The sequence below is a fragment of the Gymnoscopelus microlampas genome, assembly GCF_963454915.1.
Source record: "Gymnoscopelus microlampas genome assembly, chromosome: 11".
Taxonomy (NCBI): Eukaryota; Metazoa; Chordata; class Actinopteri; order Myctophiformes; family Myctophidae; genus Gymnoscopelus; species Gymnoscopelus microlampas.
The window spans coordinates 45,595,119-45,613,538 of NC_139948.1; the positions used below are offsets into that span (position 1 = coordinate 45,595,119).

An 18,420-nucleotide genomic window follows, 5' to 3' on the forward strand; every position below is an offset into this window, starting at 1 on the left:
CTGTTGCAATTATTTGCAAAATATGTAAACTATATTATTATTGGGACTTAATTAGGTGATTATATAGCCTAAATTATCGTTTGTGGAAGAGCAGACACTGATAGCATTCTCAAAAGATAAAAGCATCACTATTGCAATTCAACATTTCCCTGTTTTCACCCAGGGGTAGTGGCAGCTTTTAATACAATGAAACTCTCTCTCTTTAATTAAATTGTTATTAATAACAAAATTTAACATGACAAAAAGTAAAACATACAAAAATAAAACATGCCTGAATAATCAGGCAGGCAAAAAGTCTTAATCAACTGTCATTATCGAATGGGCGTGCTCCTCAATTTTAGAGCTACTTGTTATCAGATTGGCTGCCGCTGCTGCTCTGGTTCACGCCGGTATCCGTGCCTGACCCTGGGGGGCTTGGGGAGTCTGGTTGCCCCGCTGCAGCTCTCCGCTGCTGCTCCTCCAGTTCCTCCTTCGTCTCCACTGAACCCTTCCAGAACAACTTCTTCCTCCTCTTGTCCTTGGTCTGGGACTTTGACACCTTTCTCTTGGTAGCCTTTTTCTTAGTAGACGTCAAGGCAGTCCCTTTCTTCTTATCTGGTGCTGCTGCAAACAATTGTCTCTCTGTGTCTGAGCAGACAGGTGATGATAATGTTAAATCAAGCAAACCCTTTCAAAAGAAAAGCACCTCACAAGAAATATGAAATTAACATCAATGCAATGCACCTGACACACAAAATCAATTCACAAAATAAAAGCACAGTGCCTTGGGGTCATTTACAGATCTGCTAACTGTAAATCTCACTAACCGGGCAAAACAGTCCCATTTCCACATCTTTTTTTTTAAATCAAATGTAATCAAACATGTTACATTAGGGGCAAAAGTCCCATTACCAATCGATCATTGGTTGTCCGAGGCCTCCGCCTCCAGTTTCAGTAGGCCTAGAAGTAGGGGTCTCTGCGTTTTTTGATAATACATTTTTTATCAAATGTAACATGTTGTTTTTAATTAATAACACATTTTTAATCAACTTAAGAGAAACAAACTTTCTCTTGGTCGGCGTGGCTCGCCTTTAGCCAGGAACCGGGCTGGATTTAGTTTGTTGGTAACCGAAAGAGCAGGGAACTCTCCATCTATAAGAGCCCTGAACCCTCTACGGTACCACTAAGGATATTCTGGCGAAACAAGCCAACCAGGGGGTAGCTAGCTGCTGGCTAACTCCACGGACACAAACAAACAAACTTTCCTCTCTAGCTCGCCGTGGCTCGCCTTTAGCCAGAAACTGGGCTGGACTAGGTGCTTTGATTAATGAAAGAGCAGGGAACACTCCATCCACAAGAGCCCTGAACACTCTAACACTCTCCTACCTCGGTGTGGCTCGTTCTTAGCCAGGAACCGGGCGTGAAATGGCGGATGGTACCGTGATGGACACGGACTCGGCTAGCCGTGGATCGGCCGCTAAACGTGTTCATTCACGAGTAAAACCAGTTACCTATGAGACAACTGATGGGCAAGTTATTGTGGAAGATGAGCTACTTAACTTCTTGGCGATGGAAATCAAGACCTAAAGCCAGGATGACATTGTGTTGCCGGCCGTTAACACATTTGACTCCGCAGTCATCTAAGAAAATGTGCTTGAAGTCTGTCCTTCTACTACACTTTGCTGCATTTCACACAAAGGGCAAAACAAAGATGCCAGTAATGGTAAACTCTGTCTTAGGGTGTTGAATGAATGTGGGGAGGATGTTCCCCGTTTTGTCTCCCACTACCTGGACGATCTGCCACCAGTTTCCTATTCCAGCATGGATGTATCCTGCTTACTCAGGAGAATGGAGCAGCTATACTCCCGAGGTCTGTGCACTGAAACATATATCGGGACGCCAGGCTGACATACTGTATGTGAGAGTGTTCGTGCTGATACTGTGGCCATCAGCGCTCGACTGAATGCTCTAGACCGTCCTGTCGCCCCTGATCCGGCGCGACATGAGGACCAGGCTGCTGCCCCGGCTGATGGCCCACCAGGGACTGCACCACCGGACCCACCGGGGACTGCACTGGACCTGAGGGAAGCATCAGCGCCAGCGGGGAGTACAGACGTACCACCGGCTGAATGGAGTGCTTTGGTTAAGAACGGGCGGCGTCGACAAGGACCAGCGACCGAGTTTGCTGGACCAGGACCAGGTGCAAAAATATTGCACAGCAATAATATTAATACTAATAATAGAATGTGCACAAAAAACCTGTGATGTGACGATACAGTTGTTTCTTATTCTGTATATATTCAAATTTAATGCCTTGTTTTCTCTCCTCCCATGTGGGACTGCACTGGACCTGAGGGAAGCATCAGCGCCAGCGGGGAGTACAGACGTACCACCGGCTGAATGGAGTGCTTTGGTTAAGAACGGGCGGCGTCGACAAGGACCAGCGACCGAGTTTGCTGGACCAGGACCAGGTGCAAAAATATTGCACAGCAATAATATTAATACTAATAATAGAATGTGCACAAAAAACCTGTGATGTGACGATACAGTTGTTTCTTATTCTGTATATATTCAAATTTAATGCCTTGTTTTCTCTCCTCCCATGTGGGACTGCACTGGACCTGAGGGAAGCATCAGCGCCAGCGGGGAGTACAGACGTACCACCGGCAGAATGGAGTACTGTGGTTAAGAACGGGCGGCGTCGACAAGGACCAGCGACCGAGTTGGCTGGACCAGGACCAGGTGCAAAAATATTGCACAGCAATAATAATAATACTAATAATAGAATGTGCACAAAAAAACCTGTGATGTGACGATACAGTTGTTTCTTATTCTGTATATATTCATATTTAATGCCTTGTTTTCTCTCCTCCAATGTTAGACATGATGACCGAAAGGTTTCCCAGTGAATCAACTCTTCCAGGTTCCAGTGTCCCAACACATCAGGATGCTCAGGTCCAATGGGAAGAGCCCACTCTGCCGTACCACCACAGCTACAAGTCCACACCGACGACCGTGGCAGAGGGTGTGGATGCCACCGTGGCCAACAGCATACTCCTTGATGACAGCGCCTCACTACTGCTCACAGGAACACGTCTGGAGCATTTTTGTTTCTGCCACGGCACCCAGAACACTAATAGACTGCAGCCGTGTGATATGGGATCAGTGTGGAGCTCTAGTTTCTGCCAATCCGGAGCCGAGTAGGCAGAGGGGAGGGTTCCCCCGAGAGGCTGGACCAAGTTCAAAATGTTTGTAGCGACACAACAGAGAGGAAGCAGAGCCAGGGAACGGACGCACGGAGACAACAGACCAGCCAGACGGGGACAGACACGGACAGCCAGAATGAGGCGCAATATAAGACTGTGACCACCCCTGACCCCCATATGACCCACGGACCACATCGTATCCTGTTGAGGACCGAGAGAAGGAGGACGTGACCCGAGTTTTGACGTGCAACAACCGCAGCGGCAGAGCATAGCTGCCTTGCCGGTAAATCAGACAAACAATACTTGTTGTCTCCAGAGCTATGCTAAGCTAGCTAGACAGAACTGTTAAAGTAGGCTACCTTGAATCTGTACCTCCTTGTCCTCCACAGAGACATCGGAGCTACTGGTGTATAAGGTGGTGCCATCAACGCTGCTGTCCCCCATCCCTCCCTCTCCTCTTTCAACTGGCTGGTTTCTCCTTTTTATTGTTGGTGAAAGCAGCTTGGTGAAAACGTTTTAATATAAATACATCTCGCTTTAGTTAAATTGTTTTTTATTAACAATTCAAAATATCTGCAAAACTTTTCAACATTTTACAATGTAAAGCATCAGAGCTGGGTACTAGAGCTGGCTGCCATTTCAGCCTCATCGAGTTGTTCTTGGGCCCGATCGACGGCGGCGTCAGCTGCATCCATCAGCAGTTTTGCTGCAGCTACATCTTCTTCGGCACGTTGGATTGCAGCATTCTCCAAGTCTTCTCCCTCTTTCTGAAGGTCGGTCAAAGCTTGGACTGCGTCAGCATGGTTCTGCTCAGCACTCCGGAGGTCCTCGTGATAATGTATCAAGGCCCATACCAATATTTCGAGGGCGTTGGCGGCATTTTCGTTGGGATTTTCAACTGCCTGTGGCTGTGAATTAATTGAATCAACACTTTATTTAGAAGTTTGCAGATATAAGCACATTAAAGTACAATTCAAATACAAGGTCAACTAAAATCCAAATTTGAAATAAGATTAAAACCCCCAAAAGCCTATAGCTTGTTTCAGTTGGGGTCCTTTTGTACTCGATTCGTAGTGCAATGTGCATACCTGAATGGGTGGCACATCACTGTCACTGGAGCCGCGTGCTGCTTGGTCATGGTCAGACATGTTGCTGTTCTTTAGAAGATTGAACTTAAAGACTTGACAGAGCGGCACACACACACGGTCGTGTTTATCTCCACCTTCTCCAGGCATGACTGAGCTTGAGCCGACTGAAAGTATCATATCACTGGGAACTGCACTAACCAGTTTGCTAAAGCACCAGCCCCACTAGCAGACATGCAGATGTTAAATTTATACTAAACTCTTGGAAGCAAATGTTATTAGTGATCCAGTTATGAGTCTGGACACTCAGAACTGTAAACATGGAGATTAATAGTGTTTTGGCGTTTTGGACATTCAGGGCCTAGTCTGCACTGCCCCCTGGCGGAAAGTAACCATATTCACTGTAGAAAGTTAAAAGGGGTTTTAAGAACAGTTCGTTTTTAAATTACACCAAAATAGTTTCATTCCCATCCCAAATCACCTGTTGCAATTATTTGCAAAATATGTAAACTATATTATTATTGGGACTTAATTAGGTGATTATATAGCCTAAATTATCGTTTGTGGAAGAGCAGACACTGATAGCATTCTCAAAAGATAAAAGCATCACTATTGCAATTCAACATTTCCCTGTTTTCACCCAGGGGTAGTGGCAGCTTTTAATACAATGAAACTCTCTCTCTTTAATTAAATTGTTATTAATAACAAAATTTAACATGACAAAAAGTAAAACATACAAAAATAAAACATGCCTGAATAATCAGGCAGGCAAAAAGTCTTAATCAACTGTCATTATCGAATGGGCGTGCTCCTCAATTTTAGAGCTACTTGTTATCAGATTGGCTGCCGCTGCTGCTCTGGTTCACGCCGGTATCCGTGCCTGACCCTGGGGGGCTTGGGGAGTCTGGTTGCCCCGCTGCAGCTCTCCGCTGCTGCTCCTCCAGTTCCTCCTTCGTCTCCACTGAACCCTTCCAGAACAACTTCTTCCTCCTCTTGTCCTTGGTCTGGGACTTTGACACCTTTCTCTTGGTAGCCTTTTTCTTAGTAGACGTCAAGGCAGTCCCTTTCTTCTTATCTGGTGCTGCTGCAAACAATTGTCTCTCTGTGTCTGAGCAGACAGGTGATGATAATGTTAAATCAAGCAAACCCTTTCAAAAGAAAAGCACCTCACAAGAAATATGAAATTAACATCAATGCAATGCACCTGACACACAAAATCAATTCACAAAATAAAAGCACAGTGCCTTGGGGTCATTTACAGATCTGCTAACTGTAAATCTCACTAACCGGGCAAAACAGTCCCATTTCCACATCTTTTTTTTTTAAATCAAATGTAATCAAACATGTTACATTAGGGGCAAAAGTCCCATTACCAATCGATCATTGGTTGTCCGAGGCCTCCGCCTCCAGTTTCAGTAGGCCTAGAAGTAGGGGTCTCTGCGTTTTTTGATAATACATTTTTTATCAAATGTAACATGTTGTTTTTAATTAATAACACATTTTTAATCAACTTAAGAGAAACAAACTTTCTCTTGGTCGGCGTGGCTCGCCTTTAGCCAGGAACCGGGCTGGATTTAGTTTGTTGGTAACCGAAAGAGCAGGGAACTCTCCATCTATAAGAGCCCTGAACCCTCTACGGTACCACTAAGGATATTCTGGCGAAACAAGCCAACCAGGGGGTAGCTAGCTGCTGGCTAACTCCACGGACACAAACAAACAAACTTTCCTCTCTAGCTCGCCGTGGCTCGCCTTTAGCCAGAAACTGGGCTGGACTAGGTGCTTTGATTAATGAAAGAGCAGGGAACACTCCATCCACAAGAGCCCTGAACACTCTAACACTCTCCTACCTCGGTGTGGCTCGTTCTTAGCCAGGAACCGGGCGTGAAATGGCGGATGGTACCGTGATGGACACGGACTCGGCTAGCCGTGGATCGGCCGCTAAACGTGTTCATTCACGAGTAAAACCAGTTACCTATGAGACAACTGATGGGCAAGTTATTGTGGAAGATGAGCTACTTAACTTCTTGGCGATGGAAATCAAGACCTAAAGCCAGGATGACATTGTGTTGCCGGCCGTTAACACATTTGACTCCGCAGTCATCTAAGAAAATGTGCTTGAAGTCTGTCCTTCTACTACACTTTGCTGCATTTCACACAAAGGGCAAAACAAAGATGCCAGTAATGGTAAACTCTGTCTTAGGGTGTTGAATGAATGTGGGGAGGATGTTCCCCGTTTTGTCTCCCACTACCTGGACGATCTGCCACCAGTTTCCTATTCCAGCATGGATGTATCCTGCTTACTCAGGAGAATGGAGCAGCTATACTCCCGAGGTCTGTGCACTGAAACATATATCGGGACGCCAGGCTGACATACTGTATGTGAGAGTGTTCGTGCTGATACTGTGGCCATCAGCGCTCGACTGAATGCTCTAGACCGTCCTGTCGCCCCTGATCCGGCGCGACATGAGGACCAGGCTGCTGCCCCGGCTGATGGCCCACCAGGGACTGCACCACCGGACCCACCGGGGACTGCACTGGACCTGAGGGAAGCATCAGCGCCAGCGGGGAGTACAGACGTACCACCGGCTGAATGGAGTGCTGTGGTTAAGAACGGGCGGCGTCGACAAGGACCAGCGACCGAGTTTGCTGGACCAGGACCAGGTGCAAAAATATTGCACAGCAATAATATTAATACTAATAATAGAATGTGCACAAAAAACCTGTGATGTGACGATACAGTTGTTTCTTATTCTGTATATATTCAAATTTAATGCCTTGTTTTCTCTCCTCCCATGTGGGACTGCACTGGACCTGAGGGAAGCATCAGCGCCAGCGGGGAGTACAGACGTACCACCGGCAGAATGGAGTACTGTGGTTAAGAACGGGCGGCGTCGACAAGGACCAGCGACCGAGTTGGCTGGACCAGGACCAGGTGCAAAAATATTGCACAGCAATAATAATAATACTAATAATAGAATGTGCACAAAAAAACCTGTGATGTGACGATACAGTTGTTTCTTATTCTGTATATATTCATATTTAATGCCTTGTTTTCTCTCCTCCAATGTTAGACATGATGACCGAAAGGTTTCCCAGTGAATCAACTCTTCCAGGTTCCAGTGTCCCAACACATCAGGATGCTCAGGTCCAATGGGAAGAGCCCACTCTGCCGTACCACCACAGCTACAAGTCCACACCGACGACCGTGGCAGAGGGTGTGGATGCCACCGTGGCCAACAGCATACTCCTTGATGACAGCGCCTCACTACTGCTCACAGGAACACGTCTGGAGCATTTTTGTTTCTGCCACGGCACCCAGAACACTAATAGACTGCAGCCGTGTGATATGGGATCAGTGTGGAGCTCTAGTTTCTGCCAATCCGGAGCCGAGTAGGCAGAGGGGAGGGTTCCCCCGAGAGGCTGGACCAAGTTCAAAATGTTTGTAGCGACACAACAGAGAGGAAGCAGAGCCAGGGAACGGACGCACGGAGACAACAGACCAGCCAGACGGGGACAGACACGGACAGCCAGAATGAGGCGCAATATAAGACTGTGACCACCCCTGACCCCCATATGACCCACGGACCACATCGTATCCTGTTGAGGACCGAGAGAAGGAGGACGTGACCCGAGTTTTGACGTGCAACAACCGCAGCGGCAGAGCATAGCTGCCTTGCCGGTAAATCAGACAAACAATACTTTTTGTCTCCAGAGCTATGCTAAGCTAGCTAGACAGAACTGTTAAAGTAGGCTACCTTGAATCTGTACCTCCTTGTCCTCCACAGAGACATCGGAGCTACTGGTGTATAAGGTGGTGCCATCAACGCTGCTGTCCCCCATCCCTCCCTCTCCTCTTTCAACTGGCTGGTTTCTCCTTTTTATTGTTGGTGAAAGCAGCTTGGTGAAAACGTTTTAATATAAATACATCTCGCTTTAGTTAAATAGTTTTTTATTAACAATTCAAAATATCTGCAAAACTTTTCAACATTTTACAATGTAAAGCATCAGAGCTGGGTACTAGAGCTGGCTGCCATTTCAGCCTCATCGAGTTGTTCTTGGGCCCGATCGACGGCGGCGTCAGCTGCATCCATCAGCAGTTTTGCTGCAGCTACATCTTCTTCGGCACGTTGGATTGCAGCATTCTCCAAGTCTTCTCCCTCTTTCTGAAGGTCGGTCAAAGCTTGGACTGCGTCAGCATGGTTCTGCTCAGCACTCCGGAGGTCCTCGTGATAATGTATCAAGGCCCATACCAATATTTCGAGGGCGTTGGCGGCATTTTCGTTGGGATTGTCAACTGCCTGTGGCTGTGAATTAATTGAATCAACACTTTATTTAGAAGTTTGCAGATATAAGCACATTAAAGTACAATTCAAATACAAGGTCAACTAAAATCCAAATTTGAAATGAGATTAAAACCCCCAAAAGCCTATAGCTTGTTTCAGTTGGGGTCCTTTTGTACTCGATTCGTAGTGCAATGTGCATACCTGAATGGGTGGCACATCACTGTCACTGGAGCCGCGTGCTGCTTGGTCATGGTCAGACATGTTGCTGTTCTTTAGAAGATTGAACTTAAAGACTTGACAGAGCGGCACACACACACGGTCGTGTTTATCTCCACCTTCTCCAGGCATGACTGAGCTTGAGCCGACTGAAAGTATCATATCACTGGGAACTGCACTAACCAGTTTGCTAAAGCACCAGCCCCACTAGCAGACATGCAGATGTTAAATTTATACTAAACTCTTGGAAGCAAATGTTATTAGTGATCCAGTTATGAGTCTGGACACTCAGAACTGTAAACATGGAGATTAATAGTGTTTTGGCGTTTTGGACATTCAGGGCCTAGTCTGCACTGCCCCCTGGCGGAAAGTAACCATATTCACTGTAGAAAGTTAAAAGGGGTTTTAAGAACAGTTCGTTTTTAAATTACACCAAAATAGTTTCATTCCCATCCCAAATCACCTGTTGCAATTATTTGCAAAATATGTAAACTATATTATTATTGGGACTTAATTAGGTGATTATATAGCCTAAATTATCGTTTGTGGAAGAGCAGACACTGATAGCATTCTCAAAAGATAAAAGCATCACTATTGCAATTCAACATTTCCCTGTTTTCACCCAGGGGTAGTGGCAGCTTTTAATACAATGAAACTCTCTCTCTTTAATTAAATTGTTATTAATAACAAAATTTAACATGACAAAAAGTAAAACATACAAAAATAAAACATGCCTGAATAATCAGGCAGGCAAAAAGTCTTAGTCAACTGTCATTATCGAATGGGCGTGCTCCTCAATTTTAGTGCTACTTGTTATCAGATTCGCTTCCGCTGCTGCTGCCGCTGCTGCTCTGGTTCACGCCGGTATCCGTGCCTGACCCTGGGGGGCTTGGGGAGTCTGGTTGCCCCGCTGCAGCTCTCCGCTGCTGCTCCTCCAGTTCCTCCTTCGTCTCCACTGAACCCTTCCAGAACGACTTTTTCCTCCTCTTGTCCTTGGTCTGGGACTTTGACGCCTTTCTCTTGGTAGCCTTTTTCTTAGTAGACGTCAAGGCAGTCCCTTTCTTCTTATCTGGTGCTGCTGCAAACAATTGTCTCTCTGTGTCTGAGCAGACAGGTGATGATGATGATAATGTTAAATCAAGCAAACCCTTTCAAAATAAAAGCAACTCACAAGAAACATGAAATTAACATCAATGCAATGCACCTGACACACAAAATCAATTCACAAAATAAAAGCACAGTGCCTTGGGGTCATTTACAGATCTGCTACTGTAAATCTCACTAACCGGGCAAAACAGTCCCATTTCCATATCATTTTTTTATAATCAAATGTAATCAAACATGTTACATTAGGGGCAAAAGTCCCATTACCAATCGATCATTGGTTGTCAGGGCCGATGAGGTCGCCCCAGATTTCGTTCTCGTTCCTGCGCTTCTCGTCCTCCTTCCTGCGGCGCTTGTCCTCCTGCAGGTCGCGCAGGTTGTAGCCCACCATAAAGACGGTGTCGAAATGGCGGCCGCTAGCAGATGTCATCCCCTGCATCCACTGACTCAGCTCAACCCTTTTAACTGTGGTGAGCGGTAGTCCCTCTCCACAGTACGTCAAGTCGCTATGGCTTAGATCAACTGGGCGGAGATTCTTATATCATCCTCATCAACCTCCATCAAAGCAGTAACCAACATTTCAATCAACTGAGCTTTAGTCATGCGGTTTCCGTCTCCGGGGTCTACGGGGCGTCCGAGGCCTTCGCCCCCGCCTCCAGTTTCAGTAGGCCTAGATGTAGGGGTCTCTGCGGTTTTTGATAATACATTTTTTATCAAATGTAACATGTTGTTTTTAATTACACATTTTTAATCAACTTAAGAGAAACAAACTTTCTCTTGGTCGGCGTGGCTCGCCTTTAGCCAGGAACCGGGCTGGATTTAGTTTGTTGGTAACCGAAAGAGCAGGGAACTCTCCATCTATAAGAGCCCTGAACCCTCTACGGTACCACTAAGGATATTCTGGCGAAACAAGCCAACCAGGGGGTAGCTAGCTGCTGGCTAACTCCACGGACACAAACAAACAAACTTTCCTCTCTAGCTCGCCGTGGCTCGCCTTTAGCCAGAAACCGGGCTGGACTAGGTGCTGGACTAGGTGCTTTGATTAATGAAAGAGCAGGGAACACTCCATCCACAAGAGCCCTGAACACTCTAACACTCTCCTACCTCGGTGTGGCTCATTCTTAGCCAGGAACCGGGCGTGAAATGGCGGATGGTACCGTGATGGACACGGACTCGGCTAGCCGTGGATTGGCCGCTAAACGTGTTCATTCACGAGTAAAACCAGTTACCTATGAAACAACTGATGGGCAAGTTATTGTGGAAGATGAGCTACTTAACTTCTTGGCGATGAAAATCAAGACCTAAAGCCAGGATGACATTGTGTTGCCGGCCTTTAACACATTTGACTCCGCAGAGAGAGTCATCTAAGAAAATGTTGCTTGAAGTCTGTCCTTCTACTACACTTTGCTGCATTTCACACAAAGGGCAAAACAAAGATGCCAGTAATGGTAAACTCTGTCTTAGGGTGTTGAATGAATGTGGGGAGGATGTTCCCCGTTTTGTCTCCCACTACCTGGACGATCTGCCACCAGTTTCCTATTCCAGCATGGATGTATCCTGCTTACTCAGGAGAATGGAGCAGCTATACTCCGAGGTCTGTGCACTGAAACATATATCGGGACGCCAGGCTGACATATGTGAGAGTGTTCGTGCTGATACTGTGGCCATCAGCGCTCGACTGAATGCTCTAGACCGTCCTGTCGCCCCTGATCCGGCGCGACATGAGGACCAGGCTGCTGCCCCGGCTGATGGCCCACCAGGGACTGCACCACCGGACCCACCAGGGACTGCACTGGACCTGAGGGAAGCATCAGCGCCAGCGGGGAGTACAGATGTACCACCGGCTGAATGGAGTGCTGTGGTTAAGAATATGGGCGGCGTCGACAAGGACCAGCGACCGAGTTTGCTGGACCAGGACCAGGTGCAAAAATATTGCACAGCAATAATAATAATACTAATAATAATAGAATGTGCACAAAAAACCTGTGATGTGACGATACAGTTGTTTCTTATTCTGTATATATTCATATGTAATGCCTTGTTTTCTCTCCTCCCATGGGGGACTGCACTGGACCTGAGGGAAGCATCAGCGCCAGCGGGGAGTACAGACGTACCACCGGCAGAATGGAGTACTGTGGTTAAGAACGGGCGGCGTCGACAAGGACCAGCGACCAAGTTGGCTGGACCAGGACCAGGTGCAAAAATATTGCACAGCAATAATAATAATACTAATAATAATAGAATGTGCACAAAAAAACCTGTGATGTGACGATACAGTTGTTTCTTATTCTGTATATATTCATATTTAATGCCTTGTTTTCTCTCCTCCCATGTTAGACATGACCGAAAGGTTTCCCAGTGAATCAACTCTTCCAGGTTCCAGTGTCCCAACACATCAGGATGCTCAGGTCCAATGGGAAGAGCCCACTCTGCCGTACCACCACAGCTACAAGTCCACACCGACGACCGTGGCAGAGGGTGTGGATGCCACCGTGGCCAACAGCATACTCCTTGATGACAGCGCCTCACTACTGCTCACAGGAACACGTCTGGAGCATTTTTGTTTCTACCACGGCACCCAGAACACTAATAGACTGCAGCCGTGTGATATGGGATCAGTGTGGAGCTCTAGTTTCTGCCAATCCGGAGCCGAGTAGGCAGAGGGGAGGGTTCCCCCGAGAGGCTGGACCAAGTTCAAAATGTTTGTAGCGACACAACAGAGAGGAAGCAGAGCCAGGGAACAGACGCACGGAGACAACAGACCAGCCAGACGGGGACAGACACGGACAGCCAGAATGAGGGGCAATACAACACCCCTGACCCCCATATGACCCACGGACCACATCGTATCCTGTTGAGGACCGAGAGAAGGAGGACCCGAGTTTTGACGTGCAACAACCGCAGCGGCAGAGCATAGCTGCCTTGCCGGTAAATCAGACAAACAATACTCGTTGTCTCCAGAGCTAAGCTAGCTAGACAGAACTGTTAAAGTAGGCTACCTTGAATCTGTACCTCCTTGTCCTCCACAGAGACATCGGAGCTACTGGTGTGTAAAGGTGGTGCCATCAACTCTGCTGTCCCCCATCCCTCCCTCTCCTCTTTCAACTGGCTGGTTTCTCCTTTTTATTGTTATATACTATTTTAGTTAGTGGGCCCTTTTTTTAGTTTGTTTAGGTAGGCATTTTATTGTGTTTTGGCTATTTTAGATGCCGCTGTAATAGGGTTAAGTTAAATAAAGACCAGTGTTCACTCGTTTGCAAATTTGCCTCTGTTTTAATTTTTGCCTTTTTAAATCTCAAAGTTGTCATACGAACCTGTGTTGCTTTTTAAAGTTTTAACTGAGGACCAGACCTCCTAAAAGGTGGCGGAGTCAGTGATTTTAGCTTTAAGCAACCTGCACTTTACAAACTTTACACTTATATTTTATTGTTTAATTTATAAGTACATACATTAAGTAGGCCTAATTGGGTGTTTTTTTAGCGGTGCCACATGTTGTAATGAACTGGAGCTGAGAGCATACAACATGAATTATTTCATTCACAGTCTCCGTCTCTCACAGAAGATTTGCTGTCTTGCAGAGGGACAGCGGATTAGAGAAGAGTGTCCTCTCATCCACCCATGCCGCACCATGGCCTGTTTCACCTTCACATCACTAACAAAAATATTCATCTACTGTCATTTTAGCATCTGGCACCTTAAATGTGAAACAAAACCTGAATGAGCCTTCAGATCATCTCATGTTGTTTCTGAAAATGTGACTCGGATATCAAGCCTTGAGATCAGCTGATTTGCACTGGAAACGGATGAAAGGATTGAATCAACGACGAGTTGTCCTTAATTGTCCCTTTGTTTTCAGAAATAAAACGCTCTTTTAAGTGCCAGACTGAAATGAACACTCATTATTTTGTTGTATGTCATCTTAATTGAAAGACTCGTGTGCAGACTTATGAAAGATGTGTTTATTGCAACTTATACGGAGAAACAAAATCAATAGTTATATCATGTCATATCAAATGATCTATAAATGGTGCATTTTTATGGCGTCTTTATCCAAGGAGCTTAACAATGTACATTTAATTCACCCATTCACACGGCAGAGGAAACCATGCAAGGAACCACTGCTCATCGGGAGCAATTAGGGCTTCAGTGTCTTGCTCAAGGACACTTCAGCACTAACTCTGGGGGAGGCCGGGATCGAAGAAGCGACCGCTCTACCACCTGAGCCACTGTCGCCTCATGTATGAAGAGTAGATGTGTGCTTAACAGTGCTTCCCAAACGTATCAACAGTGCTATTAGGGCGGTAAATAATACATGTGACAATGTCTATTCCAACATAAAGCATGCATATGGATGAAATGGTGAAAACGCAGTATGTTTATGTTCCACACCAGAAGACCATTTAAACAGCAAGCAGCATATTATTTGATAACATAATAATGCAAGAGAAAAGAAAAACCCACTTTCACAAACATGTAAAAAAAACACACACAAAAAAAACAATAGCTCTTCTCTACCACAGGATGGCAATAATGAGCTAACTAAGCTACAGTTCAGCTCTCACTCAACCTTTGACTCAGGAAGACGCAGCAGCTTACATCACATACACAGAGCTAGACGCTAAGCTAACAACAACAACAACAATAATAGTGACCGTTTGACCGCGTCTACAGAGCAGACACACACACACACATGGCGGACCAGGGTCCAGGTCAGTGGTGGAAAAATACTTACATGTTCTACTTGAGTAAAAGTATCAATGCTGCAATGTAGAAATACTCTGTTACAAGTAAAAGTCCGGAATTCAAAATTTACTTGAGTAAAAGTACAAAAGTATTGGTATCAAAATATACTATTTTATATTCCACAAGTTTTCAAATGTATAAAATGCACCCAAAAGATATTTTGAAAATAGACGATCTACATTTGTGAGCTTGTAGACCGGCTATTTTCAAATGGCAGGGCTGAAGTGGTTGATGTATGTTTTTGGGATAATAATCCAAATGTACAAAGTAACTAGTTTTCAAATAATTGTAGTGGAGTAAAAGTACACTATTTGCCTCTGAGATGTAGTGGAGTAGAAGTAAAAGTATTGGAAATACTCAAGTAAAGTACAAATACCTCAGAATTGTACAGTACTTGAGTAAAATGTACTTAGTTACTTTACACCAGTGGTTCTCAATCAGTGGTCCAGGGACCACCAGTGGTCCTTGAGGGGGTTCCAGGGGGTCCCCAGCCAAATGAATAGTTAGGAACCAAATTGACCCTTATGTGTCTGTAACTCTGAGAGTGGACCCAAATGGACCCTGACGGGTCCATTTGGTTCCATTTTGTACACCCTCTAGAGTTAAATGAACACTAATGATGATGACACAATGTAGATTGGGACCCCCAAGAAATCTAAATGGTTGAGTCCCTGGCATATCTTTTTAAATGGCGGTCCGTGGGCTAATCTGTGTCAATTTGGGGGTCCCCTTGACGCGACAAAGGTTGAAAACCACTGCTTTCCCCACCCCTGTGGTCCAGGTAAAACAGCCCCTCTCACGGCGGCCCAGAAGCAGCTGCATCGCAGCAGAGAGGAGATCACTTACTGGAAGCAGAACATGGGGAGGATCCGCAGACGAAACCTTTGGACCGGACTGGCCATAGGAACGTTTGTGGTTGGAATGTGTATCCTTCAGTCAGTGGAAAAAAAGTACTCCGATATTTAACTCAAGTAAAAGTATCAATACTGGAATGTTAGAAGTACTCTACTGTTACAAGTAAAAGTCTGGTGTTCAAAATGTATTTGAGTAAAAGTATCAAACAAAATATCAAAATGTACTTAAAGTACCAAAAGTAAAAAGTGCTGAAATGTTTGAAAATAGCCTAGGACTAAAGTGGTTAATGTCTGTTTTATAATGTAAAAATGTATATCTGCAAAGTAACTAGTAACTAAAGTTTTCAAATAATTGTAGTGGAGTAAAAGTACAATATTTGCCTCTGTCTGAGCTGTAGTGGAGTGGAAGTAGAAGTATTGGAAATTGGAAACTCTAAAGTACAAATACCTCAGAATTGTACTTTTGAGTAAATGCACTTAAGTTACTTTACACCATTGGTATGCTTTCACATTTAATAATAATAATACTGGATGATTCAAATTAACGGGTGTGATTAATTACACATCTGTCAATGTGTCCCATTTTAAGCTCATGATGTGTTTTAGTGTTGCTGTATGAATGTCAAACCAACATGTACACAGACTGCAGACTGGGGTTAATAGGCTCTATGCACAGCAGCCATATTGGAAAGAAATTGGGCCTCTTCCTTACTTCCTTCGCAGGTGTTACCAATATTTCCAATGAAGGCTATGTTCCATTTAGTGTAGCACAGTGGTTCTCAAACGTTTTAATTTCAAGGACCACCATAACTCTTGAGAGTGTACAAATGGACCCTTACGGGGTCCATTTGGTTCCATTTGTACACTCTCAGAGTTACACACCCGTCAGGGGCCATTTGGACCCCCCCCCCCCCAAGGAACCATGACGGTCCCTGGACCACACTTTGAGACCCACTGGTGTAGCAGAGTGTTTCCAGTGAGCCAACATGCACAATATCAGCACCCTGGCTCTGTTTGACCAGAATGGAACAGAGCCTTCATTAGTATCATCGGTAACACCTGTGAAGGAAGTAAGGAAGAGGCCCAATTTATTTCTAATATGGCTGCCGCGCACATAGAGCCTTTTTGGTGTGCAGGTCGCATCCGGTTTGGCTCCAGAGCCAAATACAGAAACCAGAGGTTGCGTGGAGGAATGCTGTGGTCTCTTCTCTCTTTGTATGGATCTTGTGGAAAAGTGGAAATATTTGACTAAATGCCCGTTTTCTGTCACGACTTTCAAATGGGTGTGATGCATGACTAGTTCAGCTGACCGCCAGTTGCAGCAGTTAATTGTTGGATGAGCTTACTAATTAGAAGTATGAACCACTCCACGATTGTTCCATGTTTGTGTTTGGAATGCATACATGGAATACCAGACATTCTACACGTCAAACCTTTAAATGAACACGTCATATTTAAACAGAAAACGTTTGATTACAAACGGCAGATACTATTAAACTGTTTGATTCATCAAAAACACCCGTCCTTGGTTCTGGTGAGTCATCCTGCCTTCCTAATACCTGAGGGGGCCGTGTTTTTTCGATTAAAACATTTGTTTTTATTTTTTTCATTTTCCCCTAAATAAATTGAAAAAGTAATTGAAAAAACACGGTCTCCTCACGTATTAGAAGGACAATATCAGTCACCAGAACCAAGGAGGGGTGTTTCCGATGAATCTAGTAAATGGGTTAAAATGGAGGTTTTTTTAAAAATATATCGTTTTTTTACCTAAACTTTTTGATGTACATAGAACTTGATTATTGTTGTTGTTGTTGTTGTTGTCATTATTATACTTAACAGCAGTTCTTCAGTCAGTTACACCATCCTGTCAGTCAGACAGGAGAGGATCCTGGACGAGATTGATGACGAGGCAAGAATTCACATCATGCGGGGGCCTCGGACTGGGGCCAACTCCTAGAGCCTCGCACCCGAGACAAGCAGTGTTTCTCGAACCTTTCTAATTTAAAGGACTTCCATATCTCTTTGAGAAGTGTACAAATGGAACCATAAGGACCCGTAAGCGTCCATTTGGTTCCATTAGTAGTACATTCTCAGAGTTATGGAGGTCCCTTATAGACCTATAAGGGTCCATTTGGAAGCCCTCTCAAGGAACCCTTAGGGTCCCTGGACCCCACTTTGAGAACCACTGTCCTAGAGCCTCACACTCCTCGCACACGGGGCCAACTCCTAAGAGTGTGTTGGGCTCTATGGATCAATATGGACCTATAGTCCATATTGACTATAGGTCCATTCATGACTGAAGTTTCCATGAGATTTTTTTTGTTTTGTATTTATTTCCGGGGGCAGACTATGGGCTCTTAACACCCTGTCCCATAATGCACCTGCTCCAAAAAGTGATCAACTTGCCACAACACTGATGCTAGAGAGACAATTTTGCCTAAAAAAAATATAATACTGACATAGTATTGTGCAAAGTGGGAAAAAAGTAAAACCAGCTACAGTTGTTACATTCTTCAACACTGGAAGGATACAACCAAGCTACCACACTATTAAAATATGTATAATGTCATAGCTGCAGTCATACTGTAACTGTCCAAAATAAAATTAAAATAAAGGATCTGTCTTACAATCCCTCCGTTCTCACCATCGCTCTTGTTTTATTTAGGGCTGCAAGTGTCAATTTAATTATTTTCTTTATTATTATTCTATCGATTACTTTTTGGATTGATTGAATAAGCAAGGAACACTTATCCAGACCTTTTTAGAACTTGATACTTTCAAAATATTCATGGCTGCCACATTGGTACTAATCTACAAATACTTTGGCACTGATGAACATAAATCTAAGAATGTAAACTAAGAACAACTTTAAAATGTCTGGGTATCATCAGTGTGAATTGTCTGGCTCATCATCATCACCATCATCATCATCATCACATGCAGCATGGCA

General features: G+C 44.8%; 3 protein-coding genes across 3 annotated transcripts; 1 reads left to right on the forward strand and 2 right to left on the reverse strand.

The window, feature by feature from the left end:
• Nucleotides 1-3,747: 3,747 nt before the first annotated feature.
• On the reverse strand, nucleotides 3,748-4,404 carry LOC311055878 (uncharacterized protein). The gene is made up of 2 exons (XM_084072145.1): nucleotides 4,274-4,404; nucleotides 3,748-4,093 (listed from the first exon to the last, which is right to left on the reverse strand). The coding sequence occupies exons 1-2, from the start codon at nucleotides 4,331-4,333 to the stop codon at nucleotides 3,794-3,796; spliced, it is 360 nt and encodes a 119-aa protein (XP_083928271.1). The 5' UTR covers nucleotides 4,334-4,404; the 3' UTR covers nucleotides 3,748-3,793.
• Nucleotides 4,405-8,274: 3,870 nt separating this feature from the next.
• Nucleotides 8,275-8,885, reverse strand: LOC311054797 (uncharacterized protein; the record flags this gene model as incomplete). The annotated part of the gene is made up of 2 exons (XM_084070801.1): nucleotides 8,755-8,885; nucleotides 8,275-8,574 (listed from the first exon to the last, which is right to left on the reverse strand). The coding sequence occupies exons 1-2, from the start codon at nucleotides 8,812-8,814 to the stop codon at nucleotides 8,275-8,277; spliced, it is 360 nt and encodes a 119-aa protein (XP_083926927.1). The 5' UTR covers nucleotides 8,815-8,885.
• Nucleotides 8,886-14,446: 5,561 nt separating this feature from the next.
• coa3b (cytochrome C oxidase assembly factor 3b) lies at nucleotides 14,447-18,101 on the forward strand. The gene is made up of 3 exons (XM_084072964.1): nucleotides 14,447-14,582; nucleotides 15,398-15,541; nucleotides 17,321-18,101. The coding sequence occupies exons 1-3, from the start codon at nucleotides 14,564-14,566 to the stop codon at nucleotides 17,425-17,427; spliced, it is 270 nt and encodes an 89-aa protein (XP_083929090.1). The 5' UTR covers nucleotides 14,447-14,563; the 3' UTR covers nucleotides 17,428-18,101.
• Nucleotides 18,102-18,420: the final 319 nt, after the last annotated feature.

Bases quoted from the DNA above. Each gene is read 5' to 3' on its own strand.
- LOC311055878 (XM_084072145.1), bottom strand. From the start codon at position 4,333: ATGTCTGACCATGACCAAGCAGCACGCGGCTCCAGTGACAGTGATGTG. The intron at 4,094-4,273 runs GTATGCACATTG...ATTAATTCACAG, and splicing joins GTGATGTGCCACCCATTCAG to CCACAGGCAGTTGAAAATCC.
- coa3b (XM_084072964.1), top strand. The intron at 15,542-17,320 runs GTATCCTTCAGT...GCAGTTCTTCAG, and splicing joins AACGTTTGTGGTTGGAATGT to TCAGTTACACCATCCTGTCA.